Source organism: Perca fluviatilis, chromosome 16, assembly GCF_010015445.1.
Source record: "Perca fluviatilis chromosome 16, GENO_Pfluv_1.0, whole genome shotgun sequence".
In the NCBI taxonomy this organism is placed as follows: domain Eukaryota; kingdom Metazoa; phylum Chordata; class Actinopteri; order Perciformes; family Percidae; genus Perca; species Perca fluviatilis.
Window position 1 is genome coordinate 18,490,587 of NC_053127.1, and position 19,037 is coordinate 18,509,623.

The 19,037-nt window shown below is 38.2% G+C and overlaps 1 protein-coding gene across 1 annotated transcript; it reads right to left on the reverse strand.

The window, feature by feature from the left end:
* Positions 1-2,812: 2,812 nt before the first annotated feature.
* LOC120543564 (olfactory receptor 1-like) lies at positions 2,813-3,787 on the reverse strand. The gene has a single exon (XM_039776684.1). The coding sequence runs from the start codon at positions 3,782-3,784 to the stop codon at positions 2,813-2,815; it is 972 nt and encodes a 323-aa protein (XP_039632618.1). The 5' UTR covers positions 3,785-3,787.
* Between the last annotated feature and the right edge of the window lie 15,250 nt (positions 3,788-19,037).

Genomic DNA, 19,037 nt, shown 5'->3' on the forward strand with positions numbered 1-19,037 from the left:
CCTCACATTACAATTCAGTTTAATATGAAATAATACTCTTGAAAGCACACACCAGCAACACAACTGTAAAGCTGCTCTCTCAGCGTCTTCAAATATACAAATGCAATGTTGCACAATTGTTCGTTAAAATACACAACAATCACACAGTAAGAAGAAGATGTATTTATTGCAGATATTACTCGTAGCAGCAAAGAAAACGATTACAATAAAATGGCTTAAAAAGGAGCCGCCAAACCAAGCTGAATGGCTAACAATTTTAAGAAATATCTACACTATGGAAAAAATTACATATTCGTTAAAACTACAGAGGGAACTTTTCCTTGAAAGATGGGCACCATTAATGACGGTGATGGAGGACTGTTAGAACTAAAACTCTGATTATATCTGCCAGGTGAACCTGTATACAACCCATGTTTTGTTTTAAGTTGATGTTTGTTCTGTTTATGTTGCTTATTTTCAATGTTGTTAAATATTTTTTATTTCTTCTCTTCCTTGTAATCCTGGACATGTTCTCCTGTGGACTTGACCTTGTATGTAAGAGCGTATGAATGTTATGACCCCTTGTAAAGGATATTGCTTCCGAGTGATAGTAACTGCTGTAACAGGAGATCTGAAGAATATTCAAAATAAAAAATAAGTAACAAAAAAAAAAAATACACAACAATCTATCAAAGGCTATTTTTGTGAATATGACAATGTTGGCATTTGTTGATTATGTTTATATTTAAGAACGCTCCAAGGCCCCTATTGTTGCACATAGCTTGCTGGGCGCTCACTTACTGGGCGAGGCAGAGGCACACAGCTGAAAGCATTAGCGACTGTTCAGGAACTGTCAAATATTAGGTCTGAACACTGGACTACTGTCTTGATCAGTGATATCCTTAAAAGACAGACTGAGCTAAAATCCCAGCTAGCAATTGTATTTTGGAGACTGCTAGGTGCAGTCTGAAGTAGCTTGGATGTCAAAATTGGGTTGGATTTGTTTGGTTTTTAACCAAAACCATAGAACATAGATCGTTTACTGGCCCGTGGCACAATTCAAATTTTCTAAATGTCCTATAATTCAGCCCTTGCTGAAAAAGCTAACTCTAGGTCTATATGATCAAAAAGTTAGTAGCCTACTAAAGTTAATTTCTAGCTATGGTTTTGGAAGAAAATGAATGAGAGCGGTATGTACAGTATGAGAGAGTAAAGTCAGGTTCTAAGGCCCATCACATCAATAACCTACTTTTATCAGCTAATAATGTTAACCTTTCCATTCTGGTTTGCCTCTTTTTGAAAACAGAATTTGACACACTTCAGAGCTAACCTGAGCATTGGTTGGCTGTAAGTGGAACATATTTCTACTGATTTCAGTTATACCTCTGGCAGGACTTTCACTACAGGCCATGGTAACTCTAGAGCCTCTCTGTTGGGTCTCACAGGGTTGTGCTTAATCTTTAATGAATAAAATAAAAACTGTGGCCAGTCTCTGTTGTCTTACAAGAAAGTAGTTTATTACAGCTCTGGGACCAGGATGCCAAAACTCCACACATTTGCTGCATAGATTATAGTCATTCAGCTAGATATACAACAAAACAAGGTGACACAGAGGGGCGTGTATTACTATTCTTAGTTACATCTTGTCATTTGCTACCAAAACAAGCATATCTCAAGAAATTGAGAAACCCCAAAGGTCTTCTAATCTTTACAACTAGACAGTCTGAACCTCCTCTGATGTCAAAGGTCGCTATGCCTCTCTTGAGTTATTCGACAGATGATTAACTGTAGCAGTTATTCAGCAATGTACATGTGCAACTTCAGTCATTTTCTACCACAATATTGTTATTGATATGCTGCCTCTTTCACATCTTTAATCACATCACATTATACCTGCATACATATAACACAACCGACACAAAAAGCAACGAAAACGTTTTATAAAAGTCTGGTCTCTTTAAAACCATAGTAATATGGATTAAGGCATGTTGCAATGACATTCAAAAAAGACAGAGCCTCACGATTGATTTAAGTGGCCAAAATTGGACCTATGATAACCTCACTCTGGATAAACATGCCCAAACATTTTAGCAAATCTGCATTGTTTATCTCACAACATTTTCAAATTCAAGCATTCAGCTCCACAGAAGAATATTTTTTCTGTAGCTGCTTTACAATAAAGTTTTTCAGGAAAAGTCGGTATGTCCCTGAATGACCGGAGAGGTTTAAGTAGTGCTGAGTTAGAAAACACAGTTGATTAATTCAGACAAAAAAGCAGACAAGAAAACAAAATGGGTCTCATTCCTTTTAAATATGACATATCCACAAACATAAAGAAGCAAAATATTACACCATTCGATTGCAATAACTCTTTAATAATAATAACAATAATTTATTTTAGGAATAAAATCTGTTTTTTGGGGGGATTTTGCACCAAGAGATGAAAATGAAAACTATATACATATACAGCAGACTCCATCAAGACATGTGCAGAGACAAACTTTGAACTTGTTTGCATTACACAAGCATATAAGCATAAATTAAACCAATTAGCAGAAAACTCTTATTGTAGGTGTGTCATACTGTAGACTGGAGTTATTACGGTATTGTGTTATCTTTAAAATAGTTATTTTATTTCAAGATAAATTATTGTAATGTCAATTTTATGAAATAAATTTATTTAATGTTAATATTTGTGGGATGTCAAAAAAAAAGTATCTAGTATGTACAATAGCTGTTGCTTATTTGAATTTTATCAACAAGTTTTACTTTAATGTACATAATGTCCTAAACACAAAGCCTAAAATAGATACACAAATGGTCACTTTAGGATTCATTTCTTCACCGTAATTTTGGATTTTTTTCTGATTTTTAATATTTTTTTTACAGACTCTTTGATTTCTCGCGTCTGCAGAACATAAATGATTGGGTTCAGCATGGGAGGAAAGACGGAGGTCAGAGCAAGGTTTATGATCCTGGCATTTGGATCTATTTTTGAAGTCATAGTAAATGTGATTATTATTGGGAGAAAATAAATTGTCACTAATGAAAGATGAGCTGTGCAGGTTTTAAAGGCCTTTACTCTTTCCTGAACTGTGGCTACTTTAGACAATGCATAGCCAATATATGAATAACTAAACAAGATAAATGTCAGTGGCAGCCAAAGAATAAGAAGCGGTAACAACACACTAATGACAGAGTTGGGAGTTGTGTCATTGCAGGCCAGCCTGTATATCTGGCCATGGTCACAGAAATAGCTGTTAATAACCACAGACGTACAGAAGGAAAGTCTTGTAAGAAGGCCAACTGCAATAAGCACAACAATAATAACAAAGACCCAGAATGAGGCAATCAACGACAGCATAAACCTGTGGGTCACCTTCACTTGATAGTGCAGTGGGAAGATGATAGCTATCAGTCTGTCATAGGAGAGTGCAACCAGATTAAATGACTGCATAGAAAGGCAGGTGTAGCAGAAAAAAAGGAATGCCAAGCAGTCGTTGTAGGGGATGTAGGGATGGTTAAACAGAAAGATGTCAAGAAGCTTTGGCACCAGAGCAGAACTACCACACAGGTCCACAAAAGCTAAATTAAAAACAGCAACATATTTTGGAGTTCTCAGATTATGATCCAAGTATATTACGGCCATTACAACTGTGTTTCCCAGAACTGAAACAAGATAAACAAAAAAGAGAAAGACATATATATACTTAATATATGGTATGCCAATAAATCCACTTATTATGAAGTATGCAGGACGCACAAAAGTGTTGTTTTTTCCAAGAGCGGAGTTGAAAAAGTCCATTGTAAACAAAATCTCAAATTTACAATATATCATCTGAAGCTCTGTGTTTAGTGATTAAAACTCAGTACTCCACCTCAGCACTATGTTCTGTTAGGGGTAAGCTCTTCTTTCTAGCTCTCTTTCTGATGATGGAGCTCTGACAAGCTTTAACTGTTCTGGCAGTCGATCCATTGAGTCTATTGTATGTAAGCATAAAAAAACATTTTCAATCCATAGAGACAGAGCGCATTTAAGTCCTGCCCACACATGGAGAAAACAATTCATCGCTCTACCTTGACTTTGTAATGTGTGAAGGTGCCTCCTTGTCAATTCCGTCTAACAAACAACAGAAAAATGCCTCAAAGCTGCGGTGTGGTTGAATGCACTAACAACAGAGTAAAGAACCATAACAAAGTTTTTATAAGCTGCCAAACTAAAAAACTGAGCTTTTAGGAAGACAAAAATGTAATACAGGCAATAAAACGTGAGGCATCAGCAGGATGAGATCCTGACACTCAGTATGCCTAACGTGTCCAATGACATTTGTCATCACATGTGTCAGTTCATAGGTGTGATTGGCATAGGACAAAAAAGCAGGAAAATATACAGCGCACCCATGATGCGGTGACAGCCCCTCCCCCCCCAACCTATCCTTTTAGGAAGGCTATATACTGTTTGTTTTTCTTTGAGACATTTTTCATTTAACTGTGTGGTCATTTAGAAGGCTTACTGAATGAATCTGCCAGACTGTCAACCTGCATCCTCAGCATGCGTTCTTTATGAGATGTGTAATAGTACTGTTCAGGCATGAAAACGGGGCAGAGGTGAAAAAGGTGAGAAGGATATCACCCCTCTGGGGGGGTCCGGGGGCATGCTCCCCCGGAAGAAAATTTTAAATATTCCATATTTTAAAGCATCAATCTGATGCATTTTGAGATGCATTTTTTGCCAACCAACAGTGTAATATTTCAATATGCACTCATTAAAGTTAATTTTACTGGCAAAACAGTTGAAGTCCTTCTGACATTACACAATAATAAAAGTCATAATTTTTAAAAACTAAAACGTTTTGAATTAATTTTTACTTCTTCCAACCATATGTTAAATTAAGAGTCAATCTGGATTTACATATTGCAATAATATCATAATCCTACAATGAATCATTGTGAAAACTAAACTTAACTACTTTGGCCAGGTCATCATCAAACAACTAATAGTGGCTAAGACCTACTATACTATTTGAGAATATACAGATTTTTGATGGTTCCTCCAAATACCTGAGGAAAAATGTCTTTAGCACCACATAATAAAATTAACTGTTTTAGTTGAAAAGGAAGCTACAGAAATTGTGGCCAAGGTATTGTATATATACAATTTCACATGATCACATGTTTTACTGTAGTTGTTTTTGAAACTATTTGTCTTAGTCATTGTCACGTTTAACCCTTGTGTTGTATTGCCTTGTCCTTCCGGGTCAAAATTGAAAATTCATTTTTTAGTGCTTTTTTCTGGCCCGCTTTTAGCAAAAAACATTTTTAAAGGTTTTTGTCAAAAAAGCTTTCAAAGCTTTCTTTATTCATGATCAATAAACCGAATTTATATGACATTATACATATTTTTTTTAAGTAAAAAAGCAGAAATTATTAATTATTTTGACTAACAGTTAAGATCAGAGGATGTTGAGTGGATCACAGACTGGTGTATGTTAAAGTTTAGTCAGGATACTGTTTTTTCTTTTCAAATATATATATATATATATATATATATATATATATATATATATATATATATATATATATATATATATATATATAAAATTGAATATAACAAACCAAAATTCAATGCAAGTTATCATTAATTATACCTGCATATAACGTTGTATGGAACCCATAAAACATATCCATGCATCCATGATAATGTTCTGCAATTTGGTTGAAAGCCATATTTTTTACATAAAAAACATTTTCAAAAGGGTCAAATTTGACCCGAGGACAACACAAGTGTTAAAAGTCCATATACATTGAGGATACTCAAACATGTAGCTATTTACCACTTAAAAAATTTTTTGTTGGAACGTGAGGACGCTGACGTGAATATCGCCGCTTCACAATCCGCGAAATTGATATTTTGTTGTGTTTTCTAGTAAATTAAGTTTTAGATGGTGTTTGGTGTTTTCTAGTAAATTAAGTTTTAGATGAGGTGTTGGTCATTCAACACCTTTCTATCCCCTGCTGTGACTTATCAATTCTGGACTCTGTGCTGCTGCCAGACTGTGTAGCGTAGCTACGTTACTCACCGTCGATCAACGGTTAGCTCCACCTGGCTAACGTTAGTTGTCAACCTCCCGACTAACTGTTACCGCAAACTAGTGATCTAGCGAGGATTATCCCTTCAGACCACAGTGGACTTCAGTGGACTCTCCATCCAAACTCCCAACTGGACCTTCGTCTGCCACGACTGCCAGACTCTTTCAAGTACATGTAGCCTACTCCCTGTCTCCGCCGATCACAAACTGGTCAGCTGTCAGTTTAAGCCAGCTAGCTTCTGTTAGCTTCCACCAATGGCTTGCCCAGCACATCTGTGTTCGCTGAGTAGAGCTCTTTTTCCCGGCTTTGAAATTAAGATTCCTACACCAAGACCCACCCTTCAATCACTACTATTGGCCAGACGGCGTCCATTATGCAAGGTAACGTAACCTGATTTGTTCAGGTCTTATCCCCTGACCAATCGGCTATCCTAACCTTAACACCCCCCCTCCTAAATTTTTTTTTTGCGGATTTGCATGATTTACGAGAGTCTCATTTTCAGGTCGGATAAACCGGATTTCCGGATTGATCTGATTCACACCCCTGGTCAGTTTTAGGCTAGTCTCGCACTGCCAGACCTATCTCCACAGCGCTGTGGAGTAAGGTCTGGCCCCTCCACACATACATTCTAGGATAGGAGAAAAAACGCTTTGGTTTGTTTGCATTTCTTTAAACCAATCACAATCATCTTTGGCGATGCTAAGCTCCGGACGCAGCGACAGTGGCTCTACAAAGAAGGAAGGAACATTTCCATCCCGGTAAAGAAAACGCCACATACAATATTAAATGAAGTTAACTGTTATTTAAATTAGCTGGATGCATGTTTAAACGTATTTGCTCTTACCAGTGTATTGCTGTGTGTACTTCATCCATAGCAATCCCCGTGAATCGGTCCCAAAACGTCCAAGTTAGATAGTTAATAAACAAATTCTTTATAAATCTTTTTGCCATTTTCAGCATGTAGCTTGCTAGCTCGAAGTTTTTTGTTGTTTCCCAAAGCGAAGAGATTTTGAGAACGGCAACACAGAGAGAGCGGAAGCGGAGGGACAGATAATTGCCAGGTCAGGCAATTATTCTGGAAATGTACTTCCGCTGATCCAGACTGGTTTTAGGCTTACTATATTTCTGAATGTTAAGCTAAAATCTTTTAACAGTATACAACTTGTGTTATAGTGGAATGTGGATAAATCAGAAAGCAATGCAGTATTATGTTTGCAAGTGCCTTGGCTTGCTAACACATAGTTAAGCTAATTCAACACCATACTCAACAACACTGTGTCTGCTGTGGAATCCTTTAGGTTTCTGGGATGAAAATTATCATCATCATCGTCATGTAATTTAACATGTAGCTTATTATTTACAAAGATCACAGCTGAACAGTCATATGCAAAAACAGTTACAGCTGTTAGCAGAATTGTACGACACACTAATATCTGTTAAAATACTATAATTTACTTTACATTTCATTTTTCAGCTGAAGCTTTTTATGAAGCCGCTTACAATAAGTGCATTCTACCATGAAGATGCCACTCAAGAATTGCAAGAATCATGCAAAATTCATCAAATAGGCAAAACATAACAAATGTTTCTTTCTCTCTCTCTCTCTCTCTCTCTCTCTCTCTCTCTCTCTCTCACACTCTCACTCTCACTCTACGAGTGCACAATATAACAAAGAAATATAAGCAATACAAAACAGCACAGCGGATAGGGACTGTAACATAGCTGCTAGCTTGAAAATGCCTCTCGTAGCTCTTGCTAGTTTGCATTAATTCTGGCAAAGTGGGTGATTGTTTGCCTTTCTGGATGATTTCAAGTTTTTCCTGAAAAGGCAATCTTGAAAGGCGATCTTGAAAATTAAGTCCAGCCACACAGACTTCTTCGCTGACTGCCGTCATCTACTAGGACCCATGTGGAAGGTATACGCGAATGCCCGGAAGATCTGGGGAAATCATCCCACCCACAACTCACACACATCACAATATGATTGGCTAATCCTTAATTGTTTTGTTTTATCTCTATAGTGTTAAACTGGAGGTGAAGTTTCACCATATTGCATAGTTCAAATCCAATGTCCAAGGTAAAATAAATGTATAAGCAAAAGTCTGTGAAGTATATAAGGATATTAAACGCATTTTCTTAAATTCTGGTGATCTCAAAAGTATCACCAAATGAATGGGCACCCCCAACGTAATTGAAAATGACACCTTAAATGTTTTTCTACACTGTTTGGTTCCAAAATTAGACACTTTTGAACATTAGACCTGAGGGACTGGCGGCCATCTTAGTTTTGACCTCTAATGGCTCTCAGAGGTCAAATCTCACTTCCCTCCACATCGGAAAATAATCCTTATGGTATGCTCTAACTATGTTAGAAATGTCATGCTTTTCTCACAAAATGCACAATTGTTATGCTTATCTGCTCTACTAAAGACACCTGTCATTATCAAATGCATGTCCCCATTCACTTGCATTACACGGCCATTCAGTCCAGCTACCTGCCTCGCTAGGGGGAATCACAAAAATTCTGATTGGTCTATTTCCCCGACCATTATATTGAACCACTGTTTGCCAAAAATAAGTAAATCCAAGTTAACAATAATCTAGACAATATTAATATTATTTCAGTGAATAAAAACAGAAAAATAAATACATAAATAATTTGAATACAAAAATTATTTTTCATATTTTTTCTTAGGCCTTTACTTAACATCTTGAAGGCCCAGAGGGTTCCACTCTAATAAATACTATATGTTCATAAAGTCTTTGTTTTGCTTTTTCATACTTTAATTATGATTGTTTGATTCTTACAGTCATCATGAGTAAGAAGTCAACAACTGAACTGTTCTTTACTCTCCTGTTAAAAGTTTCAACAACTCTGCCTAATGAGGCTGTTAATGAGTTGTTTGTTGACAGTGCTCTTGCAAGCTGACGACACATCCAAAACAGTTAGACTTAGTCCCAAACTGCAGGGGATACTCAAGAGAGAAAGGGTGGGGTGAGGGGTAGGGGGTATGTTAGGAACTTTCCATGACCTGGATTATTTTAACAGTTTAGTTGAGCAACTGTATTACTTGTTTGTTAAACTAATCGGAATCATAAGAGGACAGCTCTGCATTAAATCTTCATCAATGGAGCAAACACTTATTTAGAAGTTGTAAAATGTACACTTATTCTATTCCCCAGGTGTCATAACACAACCAAATTCAGTCCATGAACTGATACAAAAATCTATTAATCAATTTTAACATTCTATGAAAACAATATATTTTAAGTTCCATATTGTATTTTGATGGATAAATAAGCCAGAAATGAATTGGCAAAAATAACATTGAAAGTATATTCAGCTGTTTATCCCTAAAATTTGTTTTAATTCAAATCCAAAATAAGTCCTTCTGTCTGTATGCACCAATGATCCTTTAGCTGTTTATAATAAAAACTAGACAATTCTGACATAATATCTTTATATGCAATAAAACTGCACTCAGGTCAGGTGAAAGCAAGAGGGAGATCCTAACTCCTGCCTTGGAGAAAGTGCATTCTAAATTCCTGTAACACACACATTCATAATTCTTATTAATTTCATTTGGCTCAGCGTGCTGTGCCTAAAACAATATCAGAACCTACTCAAGAGATTACTGAAGCTCCAGGGTAACGAGACATATAAACTCAAACTATTACATGGAGTATTATCCACAGGGATTTACTATTAGGATATAATAAGATAGTCGCCAAATTAATGACATTAGCTCCCTGGGTATATTACAGGTGTTTAGAATCTCCCACAGAGACAGATCTCCTCTGAAAATAAATAACAGAGGGCAAAATGGCGAGATCCATCCACTGCCTGCAGGGAACGGTTCATTACACTATTTTACATTCTGCAAAAGAAAAGCTCACAAATTAGCCTCTTGAGGGAACCACCAATATATACAGTAGGGCTGCAACTAATGATTTTATTCGTTATCAATTTATCTTTAAGTTAATTTGTTCAACAAATCAATTGACTGTTTTGTTCTACAATATGTCAGAAAACAAGTAATTATCTTCATAAGTAAATAAGATCAAGAAAATGCACACACCTCAAGCTGGAACCTACATATGCTGGGCATTTTTATTTTAGAAATTACATAAGACAATCAATTAGTAATTTTCTGTCATTAAACCATTAAATCTGTTTTAGAAGGTGCTGACCCCACCTCTCCATCAGCTCCACAAAAATTATACTGAATTGCCTATTTTACAAATTTTTAGCATTTTGTAAAACCTCTTTTGCCCAAAATGTTTTTTCTGTGAAAGGAGCCAATCTGTAGAACTGGCTTCCTACAAATATAAAGACTCTAACAAAATTGTCCACCTTTAAAAAATAAAAAATAAAAAAATGCTTTATCAAAAGCATGGTTCATACAGCAGCAGCAGTGTGATCATGCCATATGAAATGTATAGATGTGTGTATGTGAGGTGTGCATCTGTGTGAGTTTGAGTGAATGTGTTTATTTACTACACTTATTTGTATTTCTGTTAACTGGTTTATGGACCTTTTATTGTATTTACTGTAAAAATTTGACTCCTTTATTATTTTAACTGTTAAAAGCCCTTCTAGGGACAGGTGTTGCGAATTAGCCATGGCTATAAACACTGTGATACAGGCATTGGATTGTTCTTTATGTAATAATCTATGTTTTTTGTATCTGTCCCTATTCGAATAAACAACAAAATAAATAAAATAAATGTAAACATCAGAGTAAACACCAAGGAAAAGGTCGAGAAGAAGATCTTAAGCTAACAAGACCATCACTGCGGCTATGTCATGAGTCATTTACGAGTCGCTCACCAGGATAGTGAAATCAATGCACCAGTCCTGCTGACTCTTAGCCTAGAAATCTAGACGCACCCTAGTGGGAGCAAATTTAATTTGCAGCCAGGGGGGTCAGCAGTCTTCTGGAAGAAAAAATAACAAAGAACGGCACTGAAATCATTCTTAAAAAAGGAAGATGTGTTCGGAGTTTTGACGACCAGATACAGTAAAAGTTTAAAGTTTAACCTATCAACTAGCTCTGCTACCTTCTTCGTTGCTCTGCCTGGTTGTAGCGCTATCCTATTACGTGCAGAGGGAATTTGAAAGACAACCATTTATCCCGCCCCTCGGATTGAGCTCCGTCAATGGTGAGTTCCCAGACCCAACATCTTGATATGGGTCTGGCTTGTCAGGCTAGCTGACTCTTCTAGCCTGGCCGCTTCAGGTTTTAAAATGTAAACATCGGAGTAAACACAAAGGAAAAGGTGAAGATGGCTATCAGCTACGACCTATGACTCCGATCACAACTACGTGGACAAGCAAGACCATTTCCCCTGCTCTACATCAGAGGGGGCACCAAGGCAAGCGTGGAGGAAATTAACACTGACTGTGACTTCTCTGCTGGCCATCCTGCTAGCCAGTGTGCAGGCATCTGTTTCCAGCGGAATGTCGGTAGCAGTGGTGTCCTTTCGCCGAGACTTAGCTGGATCCTGGAGTGCCGACGCCATTTAAGCGGGTGAATCTTTTTCTTTGTGCCGATCTGGCGGCCACATTCTGCTTTATAAGGAATCATGCTGATGGGATAACATTTCACTGAAATTGTACCTCATACGATTTCATTTGAAATTTTACTCATTTTGATGAAATTAGCGCAGTGCCCGTTTGGAGCGTACAAAGTACTACTACGTTGTGTCGGCTCTCGGAAATTCAACAGCATCTAGAGTGGTGAGCCTTCTAAAAACTCTGAGAAGTATATGACGCTCAAAGCCCACCTGTTGAAAACGTTTGAACTGTCGGACGCTGAGAGAGCCAGCAGGCTTTTCTCCCTTCAAGGACTGGGTGACAGCAAACCGTCCAAGCTCATGGACCGTATGCTGGATCTCTTGGGTGAGCACAGACCAGATTTTCTGTTCATCCAGCTTTTCCTGCATCAGCTGCCTTCCCAAGTGAGAGCTGCACTAGCCAACACCACAATCACTGTCGGAGACTGGCTGAAGAGGCTGATACATTTTTCCTGGTGAGTCAGGGAAGTTGTGTGGCCACGCTTTTTCCCGCGCTCATCGCTCCTGTGACGCTGGGCGACTCCACCCTTGACGCTGCAACAACTTCTCGTCGGCAGCAGTCTTCTGCCCCCCAACTGTCTTCAGGCTTGTGTTTTTACCATGCAAAGTTTGGAACCAAGGCAAACAAATGCCGTTCACCATGCAGTTTTGCAGTTTCACCTGTTCTTATACGTGTGCGCTCAGCGGGGCTGACTCCATAAGCCTGTCTAGCATGCTGTCAGCCTCAGATGACTTCCACCGTCTGCTTACCGGTTTCCCAGCCCTCACTCAGCCCACTTTCTCCGCATCTGCTGTGAAGCATGGTGTGGAGCACCATCTCACCACTACTGGTCCGCCTGTCTACGCCCGTGCTCGGCGCCTCGACCCAACCAAGCTTGCCGTGGCAAAGGCTGAGTTCGCGAATATGGAACACCTGGGCATAATCTGCCGATCCAACAGCCCGTGGGTGTCGCCCCTCCACCTCGTCCCCAAACCTGGTGGCGGCTGGTGCCCCTGTGGGGACTACCGGCGGCTTAATGAGGCAACGACACCTGATCGCTACCCAGTCCCGAACATAAAGGATTTTTCAGCACACCTGGCTGGTAAGGTGATATTTTTCCAAAGTGGACCTCGTCCAGGGATATCATCAGGTGCCTGTACACTCACTGGACATTCCCAAAACGGCAGTGATCACGCCGTTTGGTCTTTTTGAGTTCCTGCGCATAAACGCAGCTCAATCTTTTCAACGCCTCATGGACTCTGTTTTGCGGGACCTGCCTTTTCTTTTTGTGTACTTGGATGACATCCTGGTAGCGAGCACGTCCACGTCTCAGCACCTGGCACACCTCCGCACCCTGTTTGAGCGGCTTAGCCAACATGGGCTGATTGTCAACCCTGCCAAGTGCCAGTTTGGTCTCTCCCCCATTGACTTCCTGGGACACAGAGTCACTAAGGACGGTGCAGTCCCTCTCCTATCAAAGGTGGAGGCAGTCACACAGTTCCCACGCCCGCTCACTGTCAAATCCCTGCAAGAGTTCCTCGGCATGGTGAATTTTTACCACCGCTTCATCCCTCGAGCCGCTCAGCTCATACGGCCCTTGCACGAGGCCTTGAAGGTAAACCCAAACACGCTGTGGACTGGACTGAGAGCAGGGACAAGGCTTTTGCTGCCACTAAGGCAGACCTGGCGAACGCAGTACATGCAGTGATAAACGTAATACATATATACATATAATTTACTGTCCTTAGTCACTTCATGTAATTATGACGTTAGACCCTACGGGGTTTGTTGCTGGTCAGCGCCTTTTCCCTGTAGAGTTGTTTTCTTCCTAAAAAATAAACGACACACGCACTCGTGTGCTCAACGTGAGAAATTGCCTCTTGTAAATCTACTTCAATTTCCACACTGTCACTGTTATTCGGTCTATATAGATTAGCATAACAAAAGTAGAAGTTGTGTTGTCAGTTGTCATAATCGTATTAGCAATAGTAGCAGTAATAGCACAGTAGTGGTAGTAGTAGTTGTAGTAGTGACAGTAGAAGTAACAGTGCTGTGGAAGTAGTATTGGTAATAGGTGTTGCTAGCACATTACACTTCCTATGTTGCTTGAATGGCCTTCAAAAGTAAAAAGATCCTAAAGGAATCATCATGAATTATAGAGTAAACTTGATTTTCCTCTATTACAAACAGGTCTGTCAGCCCTCCAGCAGGGTGGCCCAGGAGAATCCTACCACAATGCTACTGTACCTTCACATTTGCCCTCAGGAGAGACCTGAACTGTTTTTCTCCACAAACCAGGCTGTTTCCCAGAGGACAACAGTCTTGCTTAAACATGTTATGACCAAACTGAATAATTGATCCTGAGAGGGTTTAGCCTCCAACACAGAGAGACAGAAATATTTATCACACAAATGATGCAGCTTATTGTTGTACAAGTACTTTTGTTGTTGTGAGCCTTATGTAAGACGTACAGGAGTTTCCACAGGGTTTTCCTTACACTATGCATTCTGACATTTCTGGCCTTTGATAGAGCTGTATTTTCTTCATTATCTTGATTCAGTCTATAGTGGAAATACAAAAAATAAACTTTTGCAGCTTGTGTCCTTTTTTGCAAGGGAGAACTTTGTGTAGCTTCTGTATGGTAATAAAATAGGTGAGGTGGTGGAGTTTCCAGCTTATAAACTCATGCTGCTAAATTGAGACAGTGGTACCCTCGGTCACATTCAGGTCACCTACAGTTCCAGGCCCATCATGACCAATTTGGCAACACTTCATTCTAACTTGTCTTACATAAGCTTACATAATCAACAACAGCAGAGAGCAGAAGCCAACAGGCAAGTGTTATTTACATAAACTTCTGGTGTACTTACAAACTTTCCAATCCATCGTTTTATGAGTGCATAACCTATTTGTACTAGTGTAGAAGTTTGGTATCATTTTGGGTATTATTAGTGGGGTCATTTACGAGATACAAGCCTGGATCCATTAGCCCCTGCGCTAAGCTATTCAGCTGATAACGCTAACTCGTCCAATATTCGACCCAGGTGAAAAAAGCTTCCGGGGGGGTGTTTAAGTCGAGGTCATGGTGCAAAGGACCCTAGGGTGAAATTACTCCGAAACATCACTTTAACACCTCCAGCATGACACTACGTGACACTACACCTGTGGTTAAATTGTACTACTTAATCCTAATTCTTCTTGATCGAGAGTCATTAAATGCTTCTACGTAAGTCATCAAGACTCCTGAAATTTCTTCAAGTCTCTGAATTTTGGCTCTCCAAAATTCTACGACAGGAGACATTGTGTCTCAGTGGTTAGCATTTACATGAAAGCCCTGCCTTCTTGGCACAGAGCCCCTTAACACTCATTGGCAAAGGACATCAATAAACTTCTAGAAGAAAACGTAACTCTAAAAACAAAGTTGTATTTATCAAATGTTGGTAGGCTTGTGCCTATATCTATATCCATGTTCACAGCAAATCGTATTACACAAACTATAAACTTCTCAAACTGCCAACAAAAAATTCTGGCACGCCAGAAATGCATTGGATAACCAGATTGTTGATCCTTCAGGCAACTAATTAGGCACCTCAACCCCCCCCAAAATGAACATCAAATGATAAATGATCTGCCAGGTAGATGTCGGAAATCCACAAGACATCATTACATAACGGCCTTTGGGTATTCTTAATACTGTATGGAGCACATGTTTTAAATTCATTCAGTGATTTAATGTTTAATTTAGGCAACCAAACCTTAGCTTTTTTCCATGTTAACAGTGAACATGATCTATTGCTGAGACAACAAACAAAAAATAATTATTAAATGAAGCAGATTTTGCAAAATCCCCTTAAAGTTGTCCCAAGCTTAAAGAATATGGTTGCAATTACTTAAGTATATCTTGATTCTGTACTCACTGCCAATATGTGCTTCAGGAGGTCTTTGGTCACAGTGATCGATCCACTTCTCCATTCTGGTCCTACAGACTCCCCAGCCCTAGCCCACTGTAAGAAATGGAGGACAAAATCCATGCATTCTAGTTCAACCAAAGACATGATAAATCAGTCAGCCAGTTTAAGTGAATAATCAAAAGTAACAATTTTTAGTATTTCTAGTGGTCATTCATGGAGAACTCCAGGTGACACTGAAAAGTTGGAAATCACAACTCACCTTGACTGAATGTTTGACGACACAGCTTGGCCTTTTTTATTTTCTTCAGCGTTTTGGTCTGACTCAAATAGGCCGAAACAATTTAACAGTTCACTGTGCTGTTAAAAAATGCCTTAAATTATTAAACGGTGAATAGAATCTTGACCACAAGGGGAAAGAAATATATCAGGAAATAGCTTACAGAGAGTATAACAGTATAACGCCAGCTTATTAAGTCATGACTGGCTGTATGCATGTGATGTGATAAGATGTATCTTATAGGTTGGCATTTTCCATTATTTTGACTTGTCATTACATGAAAAGCACAGGTTTAATATTAACATAAATTATTCTGTTCCTGTTGTGCACTTTGCACTTGAGTGGAACATACCTACACCTCCTGTGCATTTATCACAATATGCTATTGTCAAATATCAAGCCAAATGCCATATTTGACATGGACAACGGAGTAGCTAAAACAAGTTTAAGTTGGACATATTTGCGTGAAAAATTATTTAAATGATTTGTTGATTATCAAAACAGTTGCCGATAACTTTTCTATTGATTGACTATGTACTAATCGTTCTTTCGGTTGTTCATGAGCTCTAAGTGGACATGTGGAAACAACATGGACGCTACAAAGATGTGATGTATTTTATTGCTAAGAGCTTAAAAACAGCACGTTTATATCTGTTTTCTACGGAGTCTTTATTTCCAGTTTGAAACGTTAGAAGTGATTTTTCCCAGACTTGTTGTTGCACCAGTAACGTTGACGTTACATTCCCTAGAACCACTAAAATATTGCTTTAATTGACCTGACTTGTTATCAGGGTTAATGCTAATAACGTAAATAACTTTTCTAACTAATTTAGATCACTCTGGAGGGCAACTCACTGTTACAACCTAATACCATATTACAAATTACATGTGAGCAAAAAAAATGTATATGCAATACGTGAATTGATTAAAAAAAGGTTTCTTACCATTTCGTCCGCCATGTTACTGCGTAATATGCCGCCAACTCGACGGTAAGTCGTAGCAATTAAAAAAAAATATATAAAATCTTTTTGTCTTTCCCTGTAGTTGTTCCAACCGGTTTGATTCACCAGGAACTCTTTCTTCTGATTATTCCGAGACCACTGAATGCAGCACAACTTCTGTTTTGTTTTTGTTTTTTGTTTTTTTATCTGCATAAAGTTGGTTAACTAGCTAAATTACAAAAAAGTATCTTAGCTAGTTCAGTCAGCAACCACCTGGTTATCAGCTAATTGGTGATTTACAAAGAGCTTAACATTACAGTTAAATAACTACGCAGGGAATACTTTAAAGTTAGCCCCATCAGTTCTGGATGCTTTATGGCAAAACGTAACGCTAGGCTAGGCTAGCCTAGTAACGTTAGCTACATTTGACAACATGTCAGTCCTAGTCATTGAAGCATTTTTGGAGATCTAGTGTCTCCGAGTATGTTCTTTAGTGCTGCCAGTAACGTTAATGTTAGCAGGCCAGCACTCCTTAACTCTGTTTTTCATCCACCCTCAGTGAAAGACACTTGGATAATTAATATTTCAAGTTTACACTGTTATGTTATATTAAAGTAGCCTATTCATATTTCTTTTACATATTTCATACCTCTTTTTTACACATGCTATTTAGTATAATGTACATACATATTTCTGATATTTGTTTAGCCTATTTCTTATTCTGTTTAAATATTTCTATTTGTTCTGATAATTTCTCTATAGTCCTACTCTAGAATGGAGCAAATGTAAAGAACCAAATTAAAGTATTTTTGATTGATTGATTGATTGATTGATTGATTGATTGATTGATTGATTGATTGATTGATTGATTGATTGATTCAGTCCCGTACTTTCAGGTTATCCTGTCCAAAGGTCGAAAAGGTTGCCTGACCAAAAAACTTTACCATCTGACATTTTGTTGTCGCAATCTTTTGTAGCATATATGCTATTATTCCATGACACTGTATGTATATATTCTTATGTTTTTACACTGTGGGAAGACACAGGCACTCTGAACTTGAACTTAGACCGGCATATTTAACAATATAATATATGTATAATATGTTTTGCAGTGTAGGCCTACATTTATTACTGTCAGTAGTATATTTTGTCCACACTATTAGCCTACTGTCTGTATGTATGCATATCTATACTGTGTATTTTGTGCTGTACTCACTATGTAAATCCTGCTCTGTGTATTTGTTTGTAGTTGGATTTTTGTTTTGTTTTTATCCAAATGAAATGGAAACTAGAAACATTTCTTCACCCTGCCCATTAAAGCAATATCTCATTCTAACTTTTCCACACCAACAGATGTTCCTGTTTATTTTTTGTAGAGGCTAAATATAAAGTAGATAAAGTAGAGCCTACCCTGCATTTTCATATTGTATCTACCATATCATGATGTTACATGGTTTATGGTGCCATGGATGGGAGTTGTAATGACAACAGCACAGCGCCAGGCCCGTATTAAGACAATGTGGTGCCCCTGGGCACTATACCTCAAAGCCCCCCCCCAATCTTTCAACAATTTCAAGTGAATAATCAGTCCCTCCAGAAAAATGCGATTATGCAATCGCATAATTCAATGCATAATCAGCCAAAGTCCGCATATTTATGCGGGGGCCGCATTTTTTCAAATATGCCGCACTTTCGCCGCATAAATTGCCGATTTCCGCGCAAAATATACGATGCTTGCATGATTTCATAATCCCCGCATTTTCGTTGCAAAAAAGTCACATATATCTTAGCAGAAAGTTGAAAAAATGTTGCGTTTACTTCACACAAGAGCAGCCATTTCCCTCTGTTGCCATGGGAACGTTATGAAGTGAAGTAATTACGCGACGTGAAGATCATCGTAAAGCAGGTGTTGGAGGTTGAATTTGACATGTACTTTGAGTCTCTTAAGTTGGTATCCAATAAGGAACCTATCTTAATATCCAATGTCTACTCAAATTTCTTTGTTTAAGTGCTCCTGCTGTCTATATTATTAACGATTTTTGAAAGTCTTTTGTATTTCCCTCTGTTTAGACTATTACTTTTATTTTTACTTTCATATTATATTATTTGTATATATTTTTGTATTTTATTTGTTAACGTATTGTGATGACTGAATATCTGTAAACTATTTTTTTAAATAAAGTAAAAAAGAAAAAGCAGGGTGTTGGGGGAATCACTTTTTTCTCTCTTTTTCATCAAACCGCAGTTTTTGCAAGTTCCCGCAATTTCACCGCATAAAATTG

What these genes read in the sequence shown, in the direction of transcription:
- LOC120543564 (XM_039776684.1), bottom strand. Translation starts at nt 3,784, where the DNA reads ATGGACTTTTTCAACTCCGCTCTTGGAAAAAACAACACTTTTGTGCGT.